General features: G+C 37.5%; 1 protein-coding gene across 3 annotated transcripts in view; it reads right to left on the bottom strand.

The window, feature by feature from the left end:
* Positions 1–12,642: 12,642 nt before the first annotated feature.
* STIM2 (stromal interaction molecule 2) overlaps positions 12,643–20,583 on the bottom strand; it is a 71,890-nt gene continuing 63,949 nt past the window's right edge. For all 3 annotated transcript variants that reach the window (XM_032685872.1, XM_032685871.1, XM_032685870.1), the window contains one exon: positions 12,643–20,297. In XM_032685872.1, the coding sequence (XP_032541763.1) occupies positions 19,817–20,297 (481 nt within the window). In that variant the 3' untranslated portion in view covers positions 12,643–19,816. The remainder of the gene's footprint in view (positions 20,298–20,583) is intronic.

Here is a 20,583-nt window from a genome sequence, read left to right as displayed (position 1 = left end):
GCACTACATGCTTGACTAATTTGAAATGGAAGAGGTACCTTCTGTGGCAGATAATTAAATGCAAATATTATGGGTTTATTCACCTTTTTTTTAAATCATGCTACAAATATTTAGTCAGCAGCTTGCTATCGAAATCAGCAGCATTGCCAGAGAACCAGGTGAAATATATAATAAATACAGTTGAGATAATTTACATTTTTATTGGCCCTTTCATTACATACATATCCAAATATTTCCACAACTTCACAAAGTAGTTATCCATCTCCCCATATAAATGGGATAGAATTCCCTTAACAAGGTTTTAAATTAGGAATTAGCCTATCTGGACAAATCAGAAAATTATAACCCAATTGAACTGAAAAATGGCTCCAGTTCATTCCTTCATATATATATATATGTGTGTGTGTGTGTGTGTTATATTTCTAAAGATTCCTATTTCAGAGGCCAAAACCTGCTACCATTTGATATGTAAAACACTGCCTGTTAGCTGGGAGGGGAAAAGTGAGGCAATGACAAGGCAAAGCAATTCCTTACGAAGAGCTGATGATCTTCATTTTAATTTATATAAAAGCTAGGATTTTAACATCTTATTAGTATGAATTAATGCATCTACACCCAGTTTTCTATCTCACAAGGATGAAGAACTTATGTCTCCTTGAATATAAATCTGTGGTTTTAAGGATTCTGATAAATTTAAAGCAATAAATCATCCCATTCTGAGGGCTGAAAGAACATATGCTGAGCTCTTCCATGAGCAGTTATGTCAAAGTACCAAATAGCACATAATTTTTCCACTAGTGACTCAAATACATTTGTCATTATGGTAGATGGAGATTTGCTTGCAACTAAACAGGCTAAAAATATTATTTTCTTCCTCTAGGTTCTCCATCTCAGAGAATGGAGAACACCCTATAGAGAGTATGCAGGGTTAATCCTGTGGCTCACCACATATTGGTTGAAAAGACATGTACAAGAATTCCCTTCAGAGGCAGGTATTGGATGTAACCTTCAGATCACAAAGTCTTTAAAAATTTGTTGCTAGAAGCCAGGAGAGTTTGCCAGATAAAGCATCTGTCTTTTTTGCAGTTCTCTTCCTTAAAACACCTGCTATTCCTGAAGCTGAGATAGTGAGATAGCTGAACCTTGGCACGACCCTTCCTAGCCATCCTCATGTGGTTGCTTTTGTGATAAAAAAGCACCAAAAATGAGTTGTTGCTGGAATTAAAAAAAGCCTGTGCTTATTGGCAATAATACGTTGCACCGAATGCACATAGCACACTTCGTCTGAAGATCTAAGTGTTTTGCAAACATTAATTAAGCTCTGCACTGCTAATATGATTCACAGAATGCCATTATCACACCCAAGGGATGCAGGAAAGAAAGCCATTGAAGCAAAGAATAGGGAAGCAAGCCCTTGAAAGCACTATGACTCCATTACAGTTCACATCAACCTACAGGACAAAGAAAGTAAAGTCAAGAATTACTCAGAACAGAGTAGGTGATTTTTATGTGATTTATGAAGCATAGATACTTTTTAAAAGTACTGGTTTCTTCTGACCTTTCTTTCTTTTCTTGTCACTTGCAGGATTATATATTATTAGCATTTCCCAATCCTACTATTATTTCTGTATACTCTGTTATCTCTCTAACCTTGAATACATACACATTTCTTTTCAAATCTGCTAGTCTTGACCTACTTCCAATCATTTGACCTTTGAGTATCACATTTCCTCCAAACACCCTATACCTCAAATTCTTTCACTTGACATTTCCCTCCAGAAGTCAGAGAACATTTTTCCTTTCTCAACCTTTACCACATTTTTCAATACTGCACTGATCATTCCTGACTCCCTGGGGAGCAAATCATTTCCTATTGCTAGGAACAGGGAGTAAATAGACATAGTGGATCTTGGGAGCAAAGAGCAGTAAGCATTCATTGTCCATTCCTACTTCCTTTCTTCTCATCTCCATTACAGCAGAAACACACTGAAGAATGCGTCCTGACTTGTTCAGTAACTGGTGTGTTCCGTGTTATGATAGGTCTTTATAGCATCAGTCATGTTATCAACAAGAAGCCAGGATGACAGAGCACCTCTCTGGATTGCCTGTACACCAACACTCACAGTGTGCAGACATGAGGACGTAGAAGTCTGCACGAAGTCGGCAGGGCTACGATCTCCCTGGGACCATGGAGACATCGTGGGGTGGCTCACACAGTTCACCTGCTGAAAGGAGTGGATACAGGGCATGACGGTAAGGAGGTGGAATTGCCCTTGACACGAGAGCAGTGCAGAGGATAAGAGCTCTGCCTGGGCATGAATGATAAACCAGTTGACAGATTACGGGTCAGAATCACTGGGCAGACCAAAACTGGTAACGCTGTAGTGAATGTTTGCTATCAACCACCTGATCCAAAGTATTAGATATTTGTGGACTTCTCCAGACAACTATAGAAGCCTCACATGCATAGGCCCTGGTGCTCATGCAGACTTGGATCACCCCAATTTGTGGTGGAGGGAGAACACAGCAGAGCTCAAGAATTAAGGATGTTTCAGTATCACATTAATGATGACTTTCTGATACTAGTAATCAAGCAGCCAACAAGGGGAGATGCTCTGCTGGATTTCATACTTACAAAGAAAGAAAAAATAATTGGGGGTGTTATGATTCAACCACGAACAGGCATCTCAGCCCCATACAGCCTCTCACTCACTACCCCCACAGAGGGATGAGGCAGAGAATTAGAAGAGCAGTAAACATAAGAAAAATTGTAGGTTAGGATAAAAAACAAGGTTGAGATAAAAATTGGCAAAAGCAATTGTTTGCTAAGTCCCCTAGCAACAGAAACTACCTGGGAAACTCCTTCCCAGTCTTACTGCTGAGAACAATGTCATATGTTATGGAATATCCCTTTGGTCAGTTGGGGTCAGCTGTCCCATCTGTGTGCTATCCTGGCTTCTTGTCCATCTCTAGCCTACTCACTGCAGCAGGCACAGTGAGAAACAGAGGTGGCCTTGATACTGTTTCAGCACTGTTCAGCAATAGTGAAAATATTGGCATGCAAACAGCATCACTTTGGACACCCACCCAAAACACACCACCCTATAGTCTGCCATAAGGAAAATTAACTACATCCCAGCCAGACCCAGTAAAGGGGGTATGAAGGCTGGAAGCAATCATGAGGTGTGCAGTTTAAGATCCAGAAAGGAGGAAACAAGGCAAACAGCAGGATCCTGTACTCCAGGAAAGATTACTTTTGGTTCCCTTAGGGATCTGTTTGGAGGAGCCATGCGGAGTGCAGTTCTGAAGAAAAGAGGGGTTGATAGCAACTGGTTGATTTTTGTTCAAGGATCACCTCCTCCAAGCTCAGTAATTGTCTGTCTCAATGTGCAAAAACTCATCTATCAAAAAGGAAACAAAACAAGGGATGGCAACAGGGACAAGTGACCCAGAATGAATACAGAGCCACTGTCCAAGTGTGCAGTGATGAAGCTAGGTACATCAAAGCCCATCTGAAGCTGAACCCAGTGAGGGACAGAAAAGGAAATAAAAAAAGGCTTTCTTCAGGCACATCAGCAACTTAAGGAAGACATGGGCCAGTGTGGACCTGCTGAATGGGGAACACAGTCTATGGTGGCAGTCAGCACAGATAAGGCGGAGGTACTCAATGCCTCCTACACTTTGGTCCTTACTAGCAAAATCTGCCTTTCAGAAATCTCAGTTTCTTGAAATTAGCAGAAAAGTCTAGAGCAGGGAAGACAGTGTCAATACAGAAGGGATGCACCCACAAGTGCTGAAAGGGCTGGCCAATGTCATTGGGAGACCACAAACAGTGATCTTTGAAAGGTCATAGTGATTGAAGGTTTCTGAGGACTGGAAGACAGCAAGTGTCATCTTCCAGAAGGGCAAGGAGAAAGATCTTAGAAACTACAGGTCAATTGATCTCACCTCAAACCCTGGTAAGGTGATAATCCTGGAAAATATTTCCAAACTCATGAAGGACAGGGAGGTGATGAGTCAGCACAAACTTACAGAGCAGGAATCATATGTGAACAGCCTAATAACCTTTCACAACAAAGTGATAAGCTTAGCAGGTGAGAAGAGAGTAGGGGATGTGGTTTATCTTTACTTTTGTAAGGCTTTTGACAGTCTCACATAACTTTCTTATAGATTCACTGACAAAATACAGACTAGATAAATGGATAATAAAGTGGATTGAAAACTGGTTGAACTGCCAGGCTCAGACTGGTTGTTGCGGTCAGCAGCACAATGCCTAGCTGAAGGCCAGTCACTAATGTTATATCTCTGAGGTTGATACTAGGGCCAGTACTGTTTACCATTTTCATTAAAGAACTGAAAGATGGAACAGAGCATGCCAACAGCAACCTTGCAGACAATAAATGTTGGGGAGGAGTGGCTGATACACCAGGTGGCTATATTGCCATTCCAAGGGACCTACCTCAACAGTCTAGAGAAATGAGACAACAGAAACCTGTGAAGTTCAGGGAAGTCAAATCTCAAGTCAGGTATTTGGGGAAAAATAACCCCATGTACCAGCATAGGCTTGGAGGGGCAACTGGAAGGAAAGCAGCTCTGCAGAGAAGGGTTGGGGGATCCTGGTGGACAAGAAATTGAACTTGAGTCACCACTGTACCCTTGAAACATTCAGGGTGCACTAGGCAGAGCCATGCCAGCATGTAGAGGTACTTCCACTGTTGATATACATCGTAGGTGCTGTCACCACCCCTGCACTCCACAGTACAAGGGAGAGATGGACAAACTGGAGCAATTACAGCCTAGAGACATTGTGGAGTCTCCATATGTGGAGACATACAAAACCAAACTGAATACAGTCCTGAACAACTTGCTGTAGGTAACCCTGTGTTCAGCAGAGGTGTTAGATTGGACAGTCTCCAGTGGTTCCTTCTGATCCTAAAGGTTCTGTGATTCTGTGATCCGTGTTCTGGTAATCAAGTGAGATGAAAATAAAATAAAATGTTTTTTAAAAAAGGAAACTGACTGTTCCTCAATATGTTTCAAATTCAACATACGGCAAGAGATAAGAGATTGTTAGACGTTCTCATACAGTAACTGCAATCCACCAGCAGGTTAAGCCATCAGACATCTTACCCACAAAAGGTCAGAACACTTTTGAAACACTAGGTGGGCTCACTGGACACGTTGAATTCCAATCAAGTCAAGCTGCAAGACTTTTTCACTGGAAATACAAACTACAGAAACAGGGACTATGCTTTAGCAAAGTCGTTATGTTAATGTCATCAGCTAACGAGCAGAAATGACAGGGAAGCTTGAGCTTTCCTCTCTCCTATTTGTGTGTACTCCATTAATATATAGAGGTTTTTAGAATAACTACCAACATAGATATGAAATACATAGATAGCACTATTGAAAGTCTTTTTGATGGTTTCGTACCACTTATGCTTTACATCCTCATACTTTTGTGTCTTTTCCATTCCCCCATTATGTCACTATGAAAGTCCCTGTTTAAGATGAAGGAAAGTGAAACCTGCTTTTTACATTATACTCCTTCCTGGCTTTTCATTTTACTTTCCATTCACTTCCCCCCACTCCCTCCCCAAATATGAATAGGTTAGAGTATTCTGAAAGACAGAAGAGAGTTTAATGTATCTCTGAAAATCAACATTTCTCTTTGCAAAGGAAAACGCTTAGCTCTCAGAAGAGTTTTATCCCTTAATCTGGTGAATTCAGAACAGTTCTTTTAATTAACAGAAGCTTAACATTCATTCAACCCCTTGCAAGAAGCCAGTCACTATTGCTTTTATGTTATAGAACAACTGAACTGTCAAATTAGAAGTCACAAAACAAATAAGTGACAATGAGAACTAGATTTCAACTTCTGAAGTTTAACTAAATGTGTTATGTTATCTATTTATATTCATTAGAGCAAAGATCTAAAGGCACTACCTTTGCCGATACTCACCTTTGAAGGGCCAGAAGACAAAAGAAATCTTTCACTTCAAAGTGACAACAGACAAAACAACAGAATTTTTCACTTGAAAGATTCATTGCTCTAAGGTATAAGTGGCAATTTATATGGATACTTAGCCATATATTTATTTTATACATACATATGTACATGTATGTATATATATATATATATATAAAAAATACATACATACACATTAGATGGAGTTTGAAGTAGACAATGTCAATTTTTTTTAAGGAAGCTTTTGGAGTTTGGTTTCTTTTTTTTCCTGTCATGTTACTGTGAAGATTGCCATGCTAGGTGGTAGCTATTTCATCTAGACTAAACCTGGTTGATCTGCTCAGGGTTGGGTTCTATCAGGTACAGCTCACAAACCATACAAAGGACAGCCAGCAGCAGCGTAGGCAGAGCGATCAAATGCTAAGCTGGAGTGCACTGGGAAACCTCAGCTGGGACTGCTTTATCTGGCTCCTGGAACAGAAAAGAACAAGGTCCTGCCAGTTCATTAAAAGCGGCTTTGAAAGACCTGTATTTTTGTCGAGTATTTCCAGAGCAGCCAACACCACATAAGATGAAGAGAGCTATGTAAAGAAAGGTTCACAAAGCAAACTTCTTCCCAGTTGTGAGCAAGGCATTACTACTATGTGTTATCACTGAAAAAAAAAAAAAAGAGAAATAAACACCACTCTACCTCGTTTTCACTAAAGACAGGGGAATGACTTGCAATAGTGCAGACTATATGTAATAGTAAATTGTACTCTTACACTGTGAGACTGCACTTTGTGTCTTCATACACAAGAGATGTATCCTGTGTACTTTTACAAACCAGTTCTACAGTGTTGTGGAAAGTGTAAATAAAAATTCAGTAACTAAGGCTTTAGTTGCACTTCCAGTAGGACTTGGCAAGAATTTGTTGATTTAAGCTGACCACATGGGGGGTAGAAGTGAATAGAAACATTAGTAATATTCCTACTGGAAACCACTTTATTTAGAAGACACTCCCGAGCCAAATTACATAAGCTATAATTTCAAGTCAGCAAGTTGATGGAGCACTATTCAAGTGTTTCCAATTTATAGGATAATATTTTAAACTAACTTAAAAATGATAGGTGTTGGTAAATCTTCCTGGTGTCGGTAAATCTTTCTGGTGTCTATACCAGTAAACCATAAAAATTCAAGGATACTTCCAACTATAGTTTCACAATCCAATAGTATTTTCCTGAAAAGTAATATCAATGTGACCTTTGAATTCGTGCCATTTCTATTATTCTCTCTCCCCCAAATTCTTCATTGTTCCTATTACACCCTACAGCAGAGTACTGATCAAAGCAGGTGTCTCTTACTGCTACAATCCTCTTTTCTTATCTAGAAAAGCATCTATCGGTAGGACACAGAGATTTCCCTAAGTCTTCAGCAGGCAAATTATGAATGTGCCATATCATAAACACAGCACTAAAACAGTCATTCACCAGTGCAAGGCCCTGAAGAAAAAAAGAGGAAATAGCTAATGTTTTAGCAGAGTTCAGGTTGCATTTAAAGTGAGGGAACTATTTGTTTAATTTCCAAGCCTTTCTGTTCAAATGAATGTTTGACTTCTCCCAGGCAGGGAATACAGTAAGAAGTAAAAGGCTTTTTGCACAAACAGCTAAGAAATGGAGCTGCCTGCCTAGTTTATGTAATTCTTTGCAGAGAAGTCATCCTCTAATGTGCATACTAATTTTCCCTTGTGAAAAGGAGCAGCAATAATAACCAACAAGTTGAATGTTAGCATATTTGCAACCTAACTGTCAAATCAAAATGTGTGAATTACAGTGCTGCTTTCTCCATTGATGTTCGAAATTTAACATATGCCGGTTTACACAGTGCTTGGAGATGGAATGTGTCTTTAAAGACATGGAAAACATACACCCCCTTCTCCCTACGGAACAAAAGAAGAAAATTATGTTTGGTTGTAATGTAACAAAAAAAAAAAAATCAATCACAGCTCTTTGATGATAGGTTTGTCTGAGCTCCCCTGGAAAATAGGACACTTGAGAATACTTAACTACAGTAGATACAAATCCAAAATAGCCTTTGCAGTTCAGTAAATTAGTAGCTAGGAAGGCTGAATTATTTCCATGCAAATCTCAGAACAGTTTGGTTCCACAGGAATAATGAAAGATCGGGTAGAAGCCAAAAAAGACATCAGATGATCATCTGAACCAAAAGACACCACCTTTACCTACAGCTGTGTATGGCAAGAAGGTTGCATGGGGCAAATATTCTTCCCGATTTCAGCAAAGGACATTTCTAATAGAATCTAGATAAAGGACTGAATGAGTATATGTTATTGGGGATCTTACACTTGATTTCAATAGCTCTAGATAAAAAGGGCAGCATGAGCAGCAGAGCTGTATTCTCTGCTACACACCCAAAAACAAGGCATTGAAAAGTATACAGTCTTTAAGCTGGGAAAATGCCAGCTGGAGTTTCTGCTCTTGTTCAGCTCTCCTTCACAGGCTCCTGCAGGACCTTTATTTTTTAATTACAGAATCTCCAGATAATTCTCAAATTATTACCATTCAATGTTACTAATGAGGCTCTGAACAGCAGGAGTCTCTTCAGAAATGTGGAGGAGCCCCATTTGTTTTTTTCTTTAGCTTGCTTAAATGTTGAAAAATACATTACATCTCTCAACATGATTGACTCAAGAAGAGTAAAGTTAACTCTTACAAGAGAAACTAGTATCACAGCAGCTAATGACTGCCTTGCACAACTGGGCACACTATAAGTGTCTTTATCATATTTTCTACACACCTAATTCCAATCCCGACATCGGGCAAGTTCAAGTTCATTAGCAGCTCAACACCAAATCCTACATGAGGCTGCCAAGTCTCTTTCCTGAGATCTAAATGACATCTAGAGCATTCTGGGGAATAAAGTAGTTGACATTATCAAAACTGATCATCTAATTGCTCTTCTACACTTTTTTTATGCAAATTCCATCTTTCCTATCTTTAATGAAATTAAAGACGGGTAAATCTATCAAGGTGCCTTCACTGTTCCTATCAGCTATGCAAGCATATTACTCCTTTTAGTTTCTTAATTCCTGGCTGCTATGTCATGAACACTGTCACAAACAGAGACCTTGCAGACCTCTCAGAAGAACTACCATGTTTCCTTTTACTCACGCTACTTTGGGATGTTGAAGAACAAAATAATACTAATTTTTTCTTTTCAAGAAAAGAACCTAATTCAAGACTGCAATAACTAGAACTCCTTCAAGGCTTTTCCTTAATTTATATTGGCATGATTTGAAATTAGAGAATTTTCTCCATTTGCCTGCAGAGCCTCAACTAATATACTTGCCTATGGTTAATATTAGCAATGGCACCAAGTAGCTACACAGCAGTTGACTCAGACACGTGATCACTAACAATGCCCAGTAGCTCTGGCCAGACCTGCCTGACTGAAGTATTCCAGGCTCAACAAAACAAAATTCCAACTAAAAAATCTGAACTTTCCAGAAAACTTGGATTTGCTTGTAAGATGAAGAGATATATCACCAACAGCAAAGCAGCAGAGGTGTCCCAGACCTGATTTAGACACTGGAGAACGCAGAGGTAACTGGAGGGCCTACACTGCACTGCAGAAACTTTTATTACACAAGACAAAAGTGAGATTCACTACAAAACATAACTTCACGTTGAGGGAGATGGTGGGACTAAGGAATGAGCTGCTTACTGAAAGAAATCAAGATCACCAAAACACAACTAATTGTCATATTTAGTTAGTCTACACCAGAAAACTTAAGAGGATGTATTCTTTTCTATTCAAAGTTTCTAAACTGAGTTTTTTGGAATTGCCTTTTTTTTTTTTAACATCTACATATTAATTTTAGAGGTTTTATTGTTTACAAATCAGAATTCATACACCAAAGCAGAAACTACACAGTTTAAGCACCCCTGTGGCTGAACAATTCAGCAATGCCTAGATGCATGAAGGCAAGGGCTTTTTAAAGTGACAGGAATCTTATAAGAAAAAGCCCTTTGCTTGTTAGGTACTGGTGATACACTAATTTCACCAACTTTCATCAAAACTCAGTGTGTGTTTATATCTCTGCTGCTTCTCCCACCCTGAACAGAAATTAATCAAAGTCTCTGACCATGTCAACTGCAATTATCCAGGCTGTTATATGCTCTAACTAGGTAACAGCAATTTCAAAAAAAGAAAACACTTTAAACACTGCAGGATTTGGGGTTTTTTTGGTTTGTGTTTTGTTTTAGGCTTTTTGTTGGTTTATTTGTTTGAGTTTTGTTTGGCTTTGGTGTGTGTTTTTTGTTGTTGTTGTACAAATTTAGGGCAGTTATCTATCTTGGAGTGTTCCTGGTAAAAAGCATTTTATCTCCAGTGGTACATCAGATTTTATTTCTGGTTTTTTATTCATCTTTCTCAAAATATTTTATCTAAAATCGCTACAAAATTGTTTATACAAACTATAGGCTGAGGAGAAAGCAGAATGGACCCCTCTTTTTCCCCAAAAAGTAGTATTTTGATTCACAATCCTCCTTAGGATTTTCTACCTAAACCCTAAAAATGGGTGTATTTCATGATAGCAGGAGTAAGGGAGGGGAAAAAGAAACAAGAGCTACAATTGCATAGTCTGTCTTCAAACTTCCCTTACACAAACCTTATCCCTTCAATCATTCTTCCAGACTCCTGCATTTCAGAGTACAAACAATTAATGGTATACTGTTTCTCCTGTGTCCCTGTCCCCAGTCTCTTTCTTCACCCAAACACATATTCACATGCCTTCACCCCCATGTTGCAATTGTCACATACAATTTCTGGAATATTTCTCTATTGCTAAGTGTCCTCTGTATAAAACCAATGAGAAAAACTGGAGAGTGAGTAGCTTAGTAGTGCACAGAACAAACAGGAAATCCAACATGAGGTTCAAAAATCACTTCCAGACTATGACCAGCCACTAGCTGAAAGATAAGGCCTCTTAGAATACATGTGGCTTTTGGAACTCAACTGTTTAACTTCCTCTTACAAACACTAGGGAAAAGGTGATAATTTTAAGTACAGAAGTAGGAGAGAAAGGATTGAAGCAGACAAGTACTGCAGCATTAAGCCAACAGAAAATTCAGCTAAACCTCTCTTCAAATACAGGTAACTTCATTGAATAAAGAAATACTTTCCACTGTATAGTTATGGTTGTGGATGTTTAGCACATCCTTATAAGGCATTCAAAATTACAGGAAGTACTGGGAAACCTTTCTGAAACTGCTCCAGAACTGACTTTATCAGGAGCACTCTGCTCCTAGGAACAGCAAAATGCCCAAAGGACCTTAGAGGAGATTACCTGTCGCATTTCAAACCTATTTCCACCTTCTCCATCTCACTGAGGGCAAGTAGGGTGCTATAGAATTTCACAAGTGATGCCATCACCCAGTGGAGTTGGAAAAACTATCAGTTTAAAAGCCTATTTTTGGCAGGGTAAGGCAAGACTTTGATTCAATAGTAATCAAAAGCACTTCATCTAGGAAAAAAACCCCAACTAATCAAACCCTGACTTCAGTAACTGCATACCAGCTCATTAAAGCTGTTAATTAACCAAAGCTCAGTAATGTCCTATGGGATTAGAATGCTCTGTGTTCCACTTGCTTGGGTGCCAAGTCTTACAGTAAATAAGACATTTAATATAAGCTGTGCTATAATAGCTCAATCAAAATTTGCAGAAGAAATTAACAGCAGGTCCCCAACAGAAAGGCATTTAGCTCTGAAGATGCCAAAGTGATATAGGCTTTGCCAGCCTATATGATTTTCCCACTGATAAACAGTTACCACTGCTTAATCAAGAACACTAAGGACAAATCGAAGTGAAAGTAGTGATCAACTCACACACATCAAGTTATTGCTTCTGAAGTGGGCTGTATTAGAAAACTACAGCAGAAAATAATTTATATACAGATTCAATTATCCTTTCTCTTTATCCAGGAAAAAAATAATTTATTTTGCACTGTAAATTCTCTAAACATGACTCATAGTGATCCCATGGTCCACACCTGAATTGTCACTCACTCCTTTACCTCACTACAATCTTGTCACCTCCACACAGGTGGGATTTTTGGTTACAAGAGAAGCCACTTTTAAAAAGCTCTGCTTGAGCTTCTTCCTTCTCAGAGCCACTACAAGTTAAAAGGAATATTAAACAACAACAAAGATGTTTGGTTTTTTTGGTAGAGAGCCACAGGCTTTCAAACTAATCCTCATGCTCAAAATCACAAGGCTACACATTATTCCAGCAGTCACTTGGAAAGGCTTTTCAGCTTGTTCAGGGGGAAAAAAAAAGCAACCCACAAAACCAAAATCCCAAATCTTCAAAATGTTAAGTAACTTACTCAGAAAGGCTCTTTCCAGCAAAAGCAGTAAGACTCAGGATTTCTAAGCCTAACTGTAGCACCTTGGTTGCCAAACAACTGTCTCCACCTTTCCCTTCCCAGTAATATTGCTGTCAAGCTTTAATAATAGCATGAAGCAAAGAAATATTGGCCAGAATCCTAAGCAGAACAAAGAAAATTTATCTTAAGATAAAAAAAATAAAATTAAAAAAAATAAAATCAAAGTTTTTATACTTAGGGAATAGTCTAAGATTAACACTACATAACATTTTCACTAACACGGTTTCACTTTTCAAAATGGAAGTCAGATTTATTCAACATTAAGTGTAACAACACATCAGAAATCAATAAAATCAATTTCCACTTATAAAATAAAGCAAAGTAACATGAATTAACACAGGAAAATACTGTCTGAGACTCTCCAAGCAGGACATTTCTCATAAGACTCACAGAAAAGAAAAAAAAATATTTTTATATGCAAACAGACTCAATTCCCAAAAACTCAGTTTTTTCCAGTTGTAAAGCAATATATAGCTAATGGGAGGTAAACTAGAAAAAGGAATGAAATGCATCATGCTGTACAACACCAAAGAAATACTCCAAATGCATTTGTGTACAGCATTAACAACATGCAGTAAATGAGGTTAAAAGCAAGTACAGTGTATATATTAGAGACAGAAACTGGTCAGTCTGAGGGTTTTGTTTCTTATTTTAGTTCAACTAATGAAAACAAACAGAAGCCAAGAGCAAGCAGAGGAAGAGCAGAACCTGCATGGAGAACAACATCTCTTCCCCGAACAGTAAAGCATCTTAAGATTCAAATTGTGCATATATTTACTTGTCTTGGTCCTCTTCTTGCTATGTCATTGAAACATACCCAGCTCCAACGATGGGCTTTATGCAAGTATCTACATTTTTATAAAGCAGTAATTAAACAAAACAATGCAAGTCATTCAAATTCTGTTAATCTTTTAATTCAGGCATTAATATGCTGAACACTCACTACAACTCAATGTTATTTAAATTAAAAATAAAAACAGGGCAAGACATCTCCCAAATAGCCTTGCTGAAGTCTAGGGTATATTAATTACGTTTGTTGCTTGGAGAAGAGCAATGTGAAAATACACGTGCTACCCAATTCATTTCATTAAGAATTACTTAAATTGTACTTTTTTACAAATAGCTGGGATCTTTGCTGGTTCTAGGTTCTGTTCAGTTCACAGCCTGACAGATTTCTCTTGTCAGTCTTTTTTTTTTTTCCCCACAGCAATTTTTTAAAACAAACCCCCAAGATCTCCTATAGCTTTTGTCAGCCATTGATAAGCAAGCAAGCATAGCGCACATGCAAGTTATTAGAATTAGAGAGCCAAATATAATTAACTACAAAATTCCAAGCAGTAAGTACATCTACATTCCCCTGGGGAGACTCCATCTTACTGGGAGATGGATTTGAAAGCTGATAAAGAACACAGGTTACCTGCTTCACTTCAGAAGTTCTCTGCCTTCCACCCAAAGACTTACAGGAATCCATTCTACCACCTAATATGCTAGTACAAATATTCAAGATTGTAATTAATTTCTGTAAGAATGGAGTGATGGCTGACAACTGAAGACTGACTTTTGTAGGGTTGGACATACAGACCTTAATTTTAAATGAATTCAAGTCTGAAAATAATTGTGCAGCATTAATTTTAGACACATATAAACAATCAAAGGATTATTTAAGAAAGATAAATTAACCATTCATTCACAAATTGCACCAGTCAATGCTCTACCTAGTTCAACTAAAGTACAGCAGTGTTTTTATAATATCCAACCATGATCTAGTCTTTAAAAGGCAAGTATTTACCATTTATCTATTAGTAATTTCCAACTCAAAAAAAATTATAGTACTCTAAACAACTATCAGTACCTGTTTATTTTTTTAACAGTAGAGAGATCACAAAGAACTGAGTTGAAGTAAAAGGAATGTGAAGGGAAAAGTTCTAATTTAGATGTCTTTAGCACATATTAAAACAAAATTAAGACGCTACAGAAATTTATCTGAAACTGCTCTGAGGTCTGGCAATCACCTAAGTTAGTGCTGTGACTACCAAACTTAATGCTAGGTCAAAAATAGAATAGAAATTAGAAATACAAAGGTAAAGCCCTGAAGAGTACACCTAAAGAAGAAAGTGGGGGTTTTTTCTTGGATAAAGAGTTACTGATCGGAAAGGTTGAGATTGAGTGTACCTTTTACCTCCAGCAATCTAAGTTGTGACTGTTCCCTAGTCTTCTGACTTAGGAGTAGATGAAATACCTCTGAACTCTTTTTCACCCTCTGCAATGAACAAGAGGAATTTCTTTTTACCTTGCTCAAATGTGCTTTCCCTAACATCTAAATTGAGAACAACCTTCCCACTTTCATTTCAGTGGAACATTAAATACATAGAACACACACACACAATTTGGTAAACTTGAGATTCAAAGCTGCAGAGAAAACCAAAAGGTAACAGAAATCTACTGTGTTTCTGAACGCCTGAAGGGGACTTTTGAGTACTGCCATCTTGCTTAAGCAATGTCGGATGCAAGAGCACCCAGGAATAACAAAGGTTAATATTGTTACCACTGTTACCATTGGTGCCTTCTGTTCATGCAATAGAGAACTAAGTGGAGTGTCAGATAAACATCATCTTTACTGGTCTGGAAATGAAACATGTATGACACCTTTGAACAGCTACTGAAGCCTTAAAGAATGGTTACCTAAATATTTACACACTGTCAGGTAGTCCAACTCTACAGGCAAAAGCCTTTTTTGGTTACTAGTTATCCCAACATCTCTGCCACTGGTAGAAAATTTTAGCAGCAGTTAGAATGAAACAGCCATGGTGGGCTTAACTATTAATCAATGAAGATGCAACATCCAGGAACAAAATGCCTACGAGCACTTCAGAGCAGTGTTTCAAACATGACAGTAAGGCACCCACACACCCTTTAAGTGAGAGCAACTGGAACAGATTAGAAAAGTTTGTTCACCCTACTTAACATATTGTACAAGGAGATAAGCAAATAGACAAGAGGTCCAAGAACTAGTAATTCCTCTATTTGATTTTAAAAAAAAGGTATTTTATTACATTCTCCACTGCTTGTAAATATACTTTTAAGTAAACGAAAAACAAATATTTCTTTGTATACATTACGTAAGGTAGTAATCCCTCTCCAACAATGTATCTTGGAAATGGAATGAAATTATCCTGAAGTTCTCAAAGTTGGTGGTATGAGAAATGCTAATTAGCTTATTTCCCTCCTGAGCATGCCATGTTCCTATATATTGGGAAGCAAAAGGGCAAAATCTTGAAAGTTTTCTAATTAATTTTATCTTTTTAGACAATCAGTCATAAATTAATGCCTAACTCCAGTTGGCATCCATAAATATCATAACAAAACTGAAGTCACGTATTCTTGGCTTCACCATCTTCAAGGCTTCCAAAGGAGGAACTGTATTCTTACTACAACAATACTACCTAGACTATGATGGAGAATCTTCCCTCTTTCAGCAAATTGTCCATCAGGAAGTAGAGAGTAATCTGCTACGTAGGTACCAGTGGGGAAAGAAAAGTTGACATAGGCCTGGAACTGTCAATGATCTATTTTAAATTCATTCACCAAGCAGTGAAAAAAAAATAAAATTTAAAAAAAAAAAATCAACTGCTTTAATCTTTAAGTCCACTGTAAACTGGTCAAAAGTATTTCCCACGGCAAGTAGAAATGCCTTTCCTAAAATCTTTACGCTTTTAGTAAAAAATTGTCATATAGTTTTAGTAAGAACCGTGGAAAGATTTTTCTTCTTCTTTGTATAGAATCACACACTTGACACTTCTTCATTTTACAGGTAAAAGACTTAAACGGTAACCTCTTCAGGGAGAAGCCTTTTAGGCAATTTCCACAAAGGGGCTGCTGTCTTGACAAAATACTCTAACAAGATACTGAAGAAAGCAAAGATCCTCACCTTTCGAAATACTGGAGAGTTTAAAATAAAACATGGATTTTAGCTATAAAAGCTAAACAGAACAAAAAAACCCAAAACAAACAAAAAAATCTCTAATGACACTAGATGATTGTCTAGGATGACTGATGTGTCTTATGAAATCCCAGTGGCTGGAAGGCTGGCTAGACTCACTGACTGCCAGCGAGTTCAAGTTACACTGCTAAGCAAATGGAGTCAGAACAGAGGACCTTTAAAGCACATTGTCTCACTTCTGATGTGTTGATCCATGCCAGGTACCTCAACATCAGGATTGGATTTGACGTTTGCCAATGAGGTTCTACCTTAGTGTCAGTGCTCTCAACACCCCCTCACTAAAAGGACACTAACTGGTTCAAGACAGGAATTTCTGCATTAGCCGCAGTAGGAGCAATGGAAGCCACTTACATTGCAGACAAATTCAGGCAGCAAGAAATGAAAGCAGTCTATCAAAGTAATTAAAAAATAAACCTAACTCAATTAACTTAAAATTAGTTTGTGCTCCAACATACAATACTCACCACTTCTGATTGTATTAATTTAAGCTTTTAGATATCTAATATTTATTAAGAAGCAGCTATAAAGTTAAGAGGACAGCTGGTAATAAACTGAGTGTTGAGAGCAGTCTGTTCTCCAAAGGTTTGCTATTTTGAAGCCAAAATATATCCCTATGATATTCTCATCTGATTTGTTTGTACAACACCATATTTTTTCTTGAAGATAGTTAAATTGTTTATTTTAAAAAGATATTTAACACACAAACTCACAGCCAGTGATGAGTTCAACATGTCCTCCACTTAAGTTTTTAATTATACTTACTACAGAAAACTGAATTTGCCTGTTTTAGCTTCTCAGTATTTGAGTTTGCCTGACTTTGATATCAGGATTAAGAAGAGCTGACCTCCCACTCCTTGGTACCAGATTTTTTTTCATGTGTAAATATCTTCTCTCCAGTATCAAAATGCCACTTCATCTTTTTGACAATGATAGAGTTCCTCAAACCTTACACCAAGGTCTACTGTTCAGTCCCAGATCTTACTTTAAACTCAATTATTGCTATAGACTTCTCAATTGCATCAACACTTTTCTGGTAGTAGCTTTCTCCATGTTGTCAGGGAGGCACAATAAGTTCCCTACTTTTATAAAAGTAATTTTTCCCTTTGTAGATGTTCAAGTACTTCATCAGGCTTTTAACTACATCTCTGAAGGCTTAGCATTGAGGTGGTTCTTTAGCACAAGTCTTTTTGCATCACTTCTTTTTTTTCTCCACCATGTACAGGGTGTACAGTCTTTGTTTAAAGGGACCATTGTTACCTTGTGATGACTTTTTTTTGAAGCTAAGGCTTTTCAATCTGATGATTCAGAGAATAATGGAACAATATTATGCTGTCATTATTTTCTAGTCCCCCCAATTTTTTCTTCTCCAAACTCCGCAAAGGATAGGATTCCTCCAATGCTTTTCTGTATAGATGGCATACAATCATTCTTTGTTAGACAGTACAATTCTGGATTCACTGTGTTCTCTTAAGGAATTAATCAATGTACTAGGACTTTTAAGGTACTTGCACATCTAAGGTTTCCATCCCATTTTATAACCATCCTCTTCTAACCATTTCACTAGCCACAGTAAATGCCTTCTGTTAAAATCACCACCACTTCAAGGACAGAACTAACACATTGGTTATGTACAGTGGAACCTAAGTAGAGAATGATAGAAAATACACATATCACTTGATTTCAACTAGCTACAAGTTTTGAAGACTCCGTGCTAGAAAAAATTTAGGCATTCAGTGAATTAATTCTTTCGTACAGTACATCACATACATATTGGCAAGAAGTGAGGCCCTAATCACAGGTCCCTGGCAATGGCACCTGCTACTGAGGCAACTATAACACCCCTATGGAAGAGCTGAAACCGTTTAGTCATCATTGGGTAAATTGCTTGTGTTTACTAGAGCAGGGAATATTTCTTTGGAATTTGTCTCAAAAGAAATTCCTGCTCAGTATCAATATTTTCAAACGGAATAAAAGGCACTGTTGCTTAAGCAGTATATTTCTTGTCTCCAACTGTTTAAAAAAATAAAAAGATGTTTTTGAACAACTAGCTACTACTACTACCCTAAGAAGGCTTCCTTGTTACCTCACAGTCATTTCATCTCTCCCTATAAAAGCTTAACAAAAATTGCTTTTATCTGAAGCATGTCAAGTCTCACCTTTATATCTATCTTTATATCTGAAATTATGAGTTAGTATGACAGTATGCATTATAAAATTATATCATTTACTTCAGACATGTCTGAACAGCTAGATCTTCAAACTATACAAAAATAAAGTGTATGAAATCTTACAAAAGGAGGACATTAAGACAATAATAGCTAATTCAAAAAATATAATAATAACTTATACACAGCAGTAAGCATAAGCAATGTAGCCTACGACAGCTTTCAATTAACAGGAACTCTGAAACATGTCTGAAACAAGCATTAGCTAAAATTGGAACATTCCCAAGCACAATAATGTTTCCAATTTATTATCTTTACCACAGTACAAACTTTCACAACCCAAATGTCCGTTGTCTCTCAGTCTGTAAACAAAAGCTACTATTTCCTCTCCTCACTTAGAGAGTGAATATTTTCAGTCTTCAGTCAAGTTTCACAACCATCACTTGCATAAGGAATCAAGAGCCTTTTCTCTTGATAAATTACTTTTTTTTTTGTCATACAGCCTGCAGTGAAGTAAAATCACAGTGAAAGTCCTGGGAAAAAAATGATCTTTACAGCAGGACTTGAACCATTCTAATAATAAATGCATCTAACAAAGCTTCCCATAGTAAAAGCATGACATTTCCATTTCCAGAAATCAAGTCAATTAGAAATGCTAAATTCTACTTAAAAACCCCAAAAGATCTAAAAGTGAAAAGATTTATCTTCTCAGTCAAATACAAGTCTTTCAGTTTCACTTGCAGAGACTGTTCCAGTCTGTAAAACAGTAGTGCAATTCATTTAGTTCTACTTCTTTTATTTTTGTTAAAGTCCGGTAGACAAATGTCCTAGTTCTATGGAAAGATAGGAAGATGCTCCAGTAAACAAGAAACTTTGGCAAGCCCAGGAAGGCTTACTAGTCCATTAAAGCTTAGGAGTCCAAAGTGGCTTAAAAATGGTTTATGAATAAAACTTTAAAAAACCAACAAATTTAAAAAAAAAAAAAACACACTGAAAAAGACAAACTAAAATAAAAAAAAAAAAAGAAATAAATAGGCAGAAATTAATGTAAACTGTCTGAACTTTTTAATGATTTCTCATTGACAGCTGGCACGACCGTTACAGTCAGTTAAATATAGGTGACCTACTGAGCATTCCACTAGGGCATCCAGTCTGGAATGCTCAAATGGAATTACATTCCTAAAGGTGTAAAAAAAAGAGTTCTCATAACATTACTATAGGTTTTCTTCTGCCCATCTCACTTACACTTCTTCTTAAAGAGGTTTTTTATTTTTGATGGCTTTTTATTTTTTTCACCATTTTGGCAGAGGTCCTGTGGGATGCTACTTATCCTGGGGACAGAAGCAGCTTCATGGCTGGGTTTACTATCACTGCCGGTTGAAGAACACGAGGTGTGCCGAGGCTTTGGGACTGGGATCCCAGTTGAAAGCTGGTTCATGCTGCAGGACTTCTCCAGGATTCCATTATAAACTTTGCTTGCAGGACTAAAGATCATGCTCTTAGTTTCTGCCATGCCTACACAGTCAGGAGAGCCCCTAGAAATATCTGCAGTTAAAGAAGAGGAGTCTCCTGTAGATGATTCCTCCAGTGAGAATTCTTCTGGGGATACTTTCTGAGGAGAAATTGTCTGGTACATCTCAAGACTTGCTGGAGGAGACTGCTTCCTTCCAATGGATGAATTTAAGGAGTCACATTCCGAACCGGTTTCCTGTACTTCCCTGAGTCAGAGTAAAGAGAAGAGAAAACATAATGAAACTATTTCCTTCATACAGTTAAAAAGGAAATTAATTTAGAATCAATAACGTTAGTCTAAAAGCACCACCCACACTTTTCCTTAGTAGTTAATTAAACAAAAAACATAAAGTTAAACATTAAGTTAAAACTTGCATTACATCATTTTATTATCTAAACTTAAGGTCATTAATCTGTGCAATCTTGCTTTTGTGGGCAGCAGCATCTGCCCAGAATCAGTCATTTGTATCTCACTTCAAAGAACAAAACTAT

Source organism: Chiroxiphia lanceolata, chromosome 4, assembly GCF_009829145.1.
Source record: "Chiroxiphia lanceolata isolate bChiLan1 chromosome 4, bChiLan1.pri, whole genome shotgun sequence".
Lineage (NCBI taxonomy): Eukaryota > Metazoa > Chordata > Aves > Passeriformes > Pipridae > Chiroxiphia > Chiroxiphia lanceolata.
The sequence above is the reverse complement of the archived record's forward strand: the minus strand, read 5'-3'. Positions and strand labels throughout refer to the sequence as shown.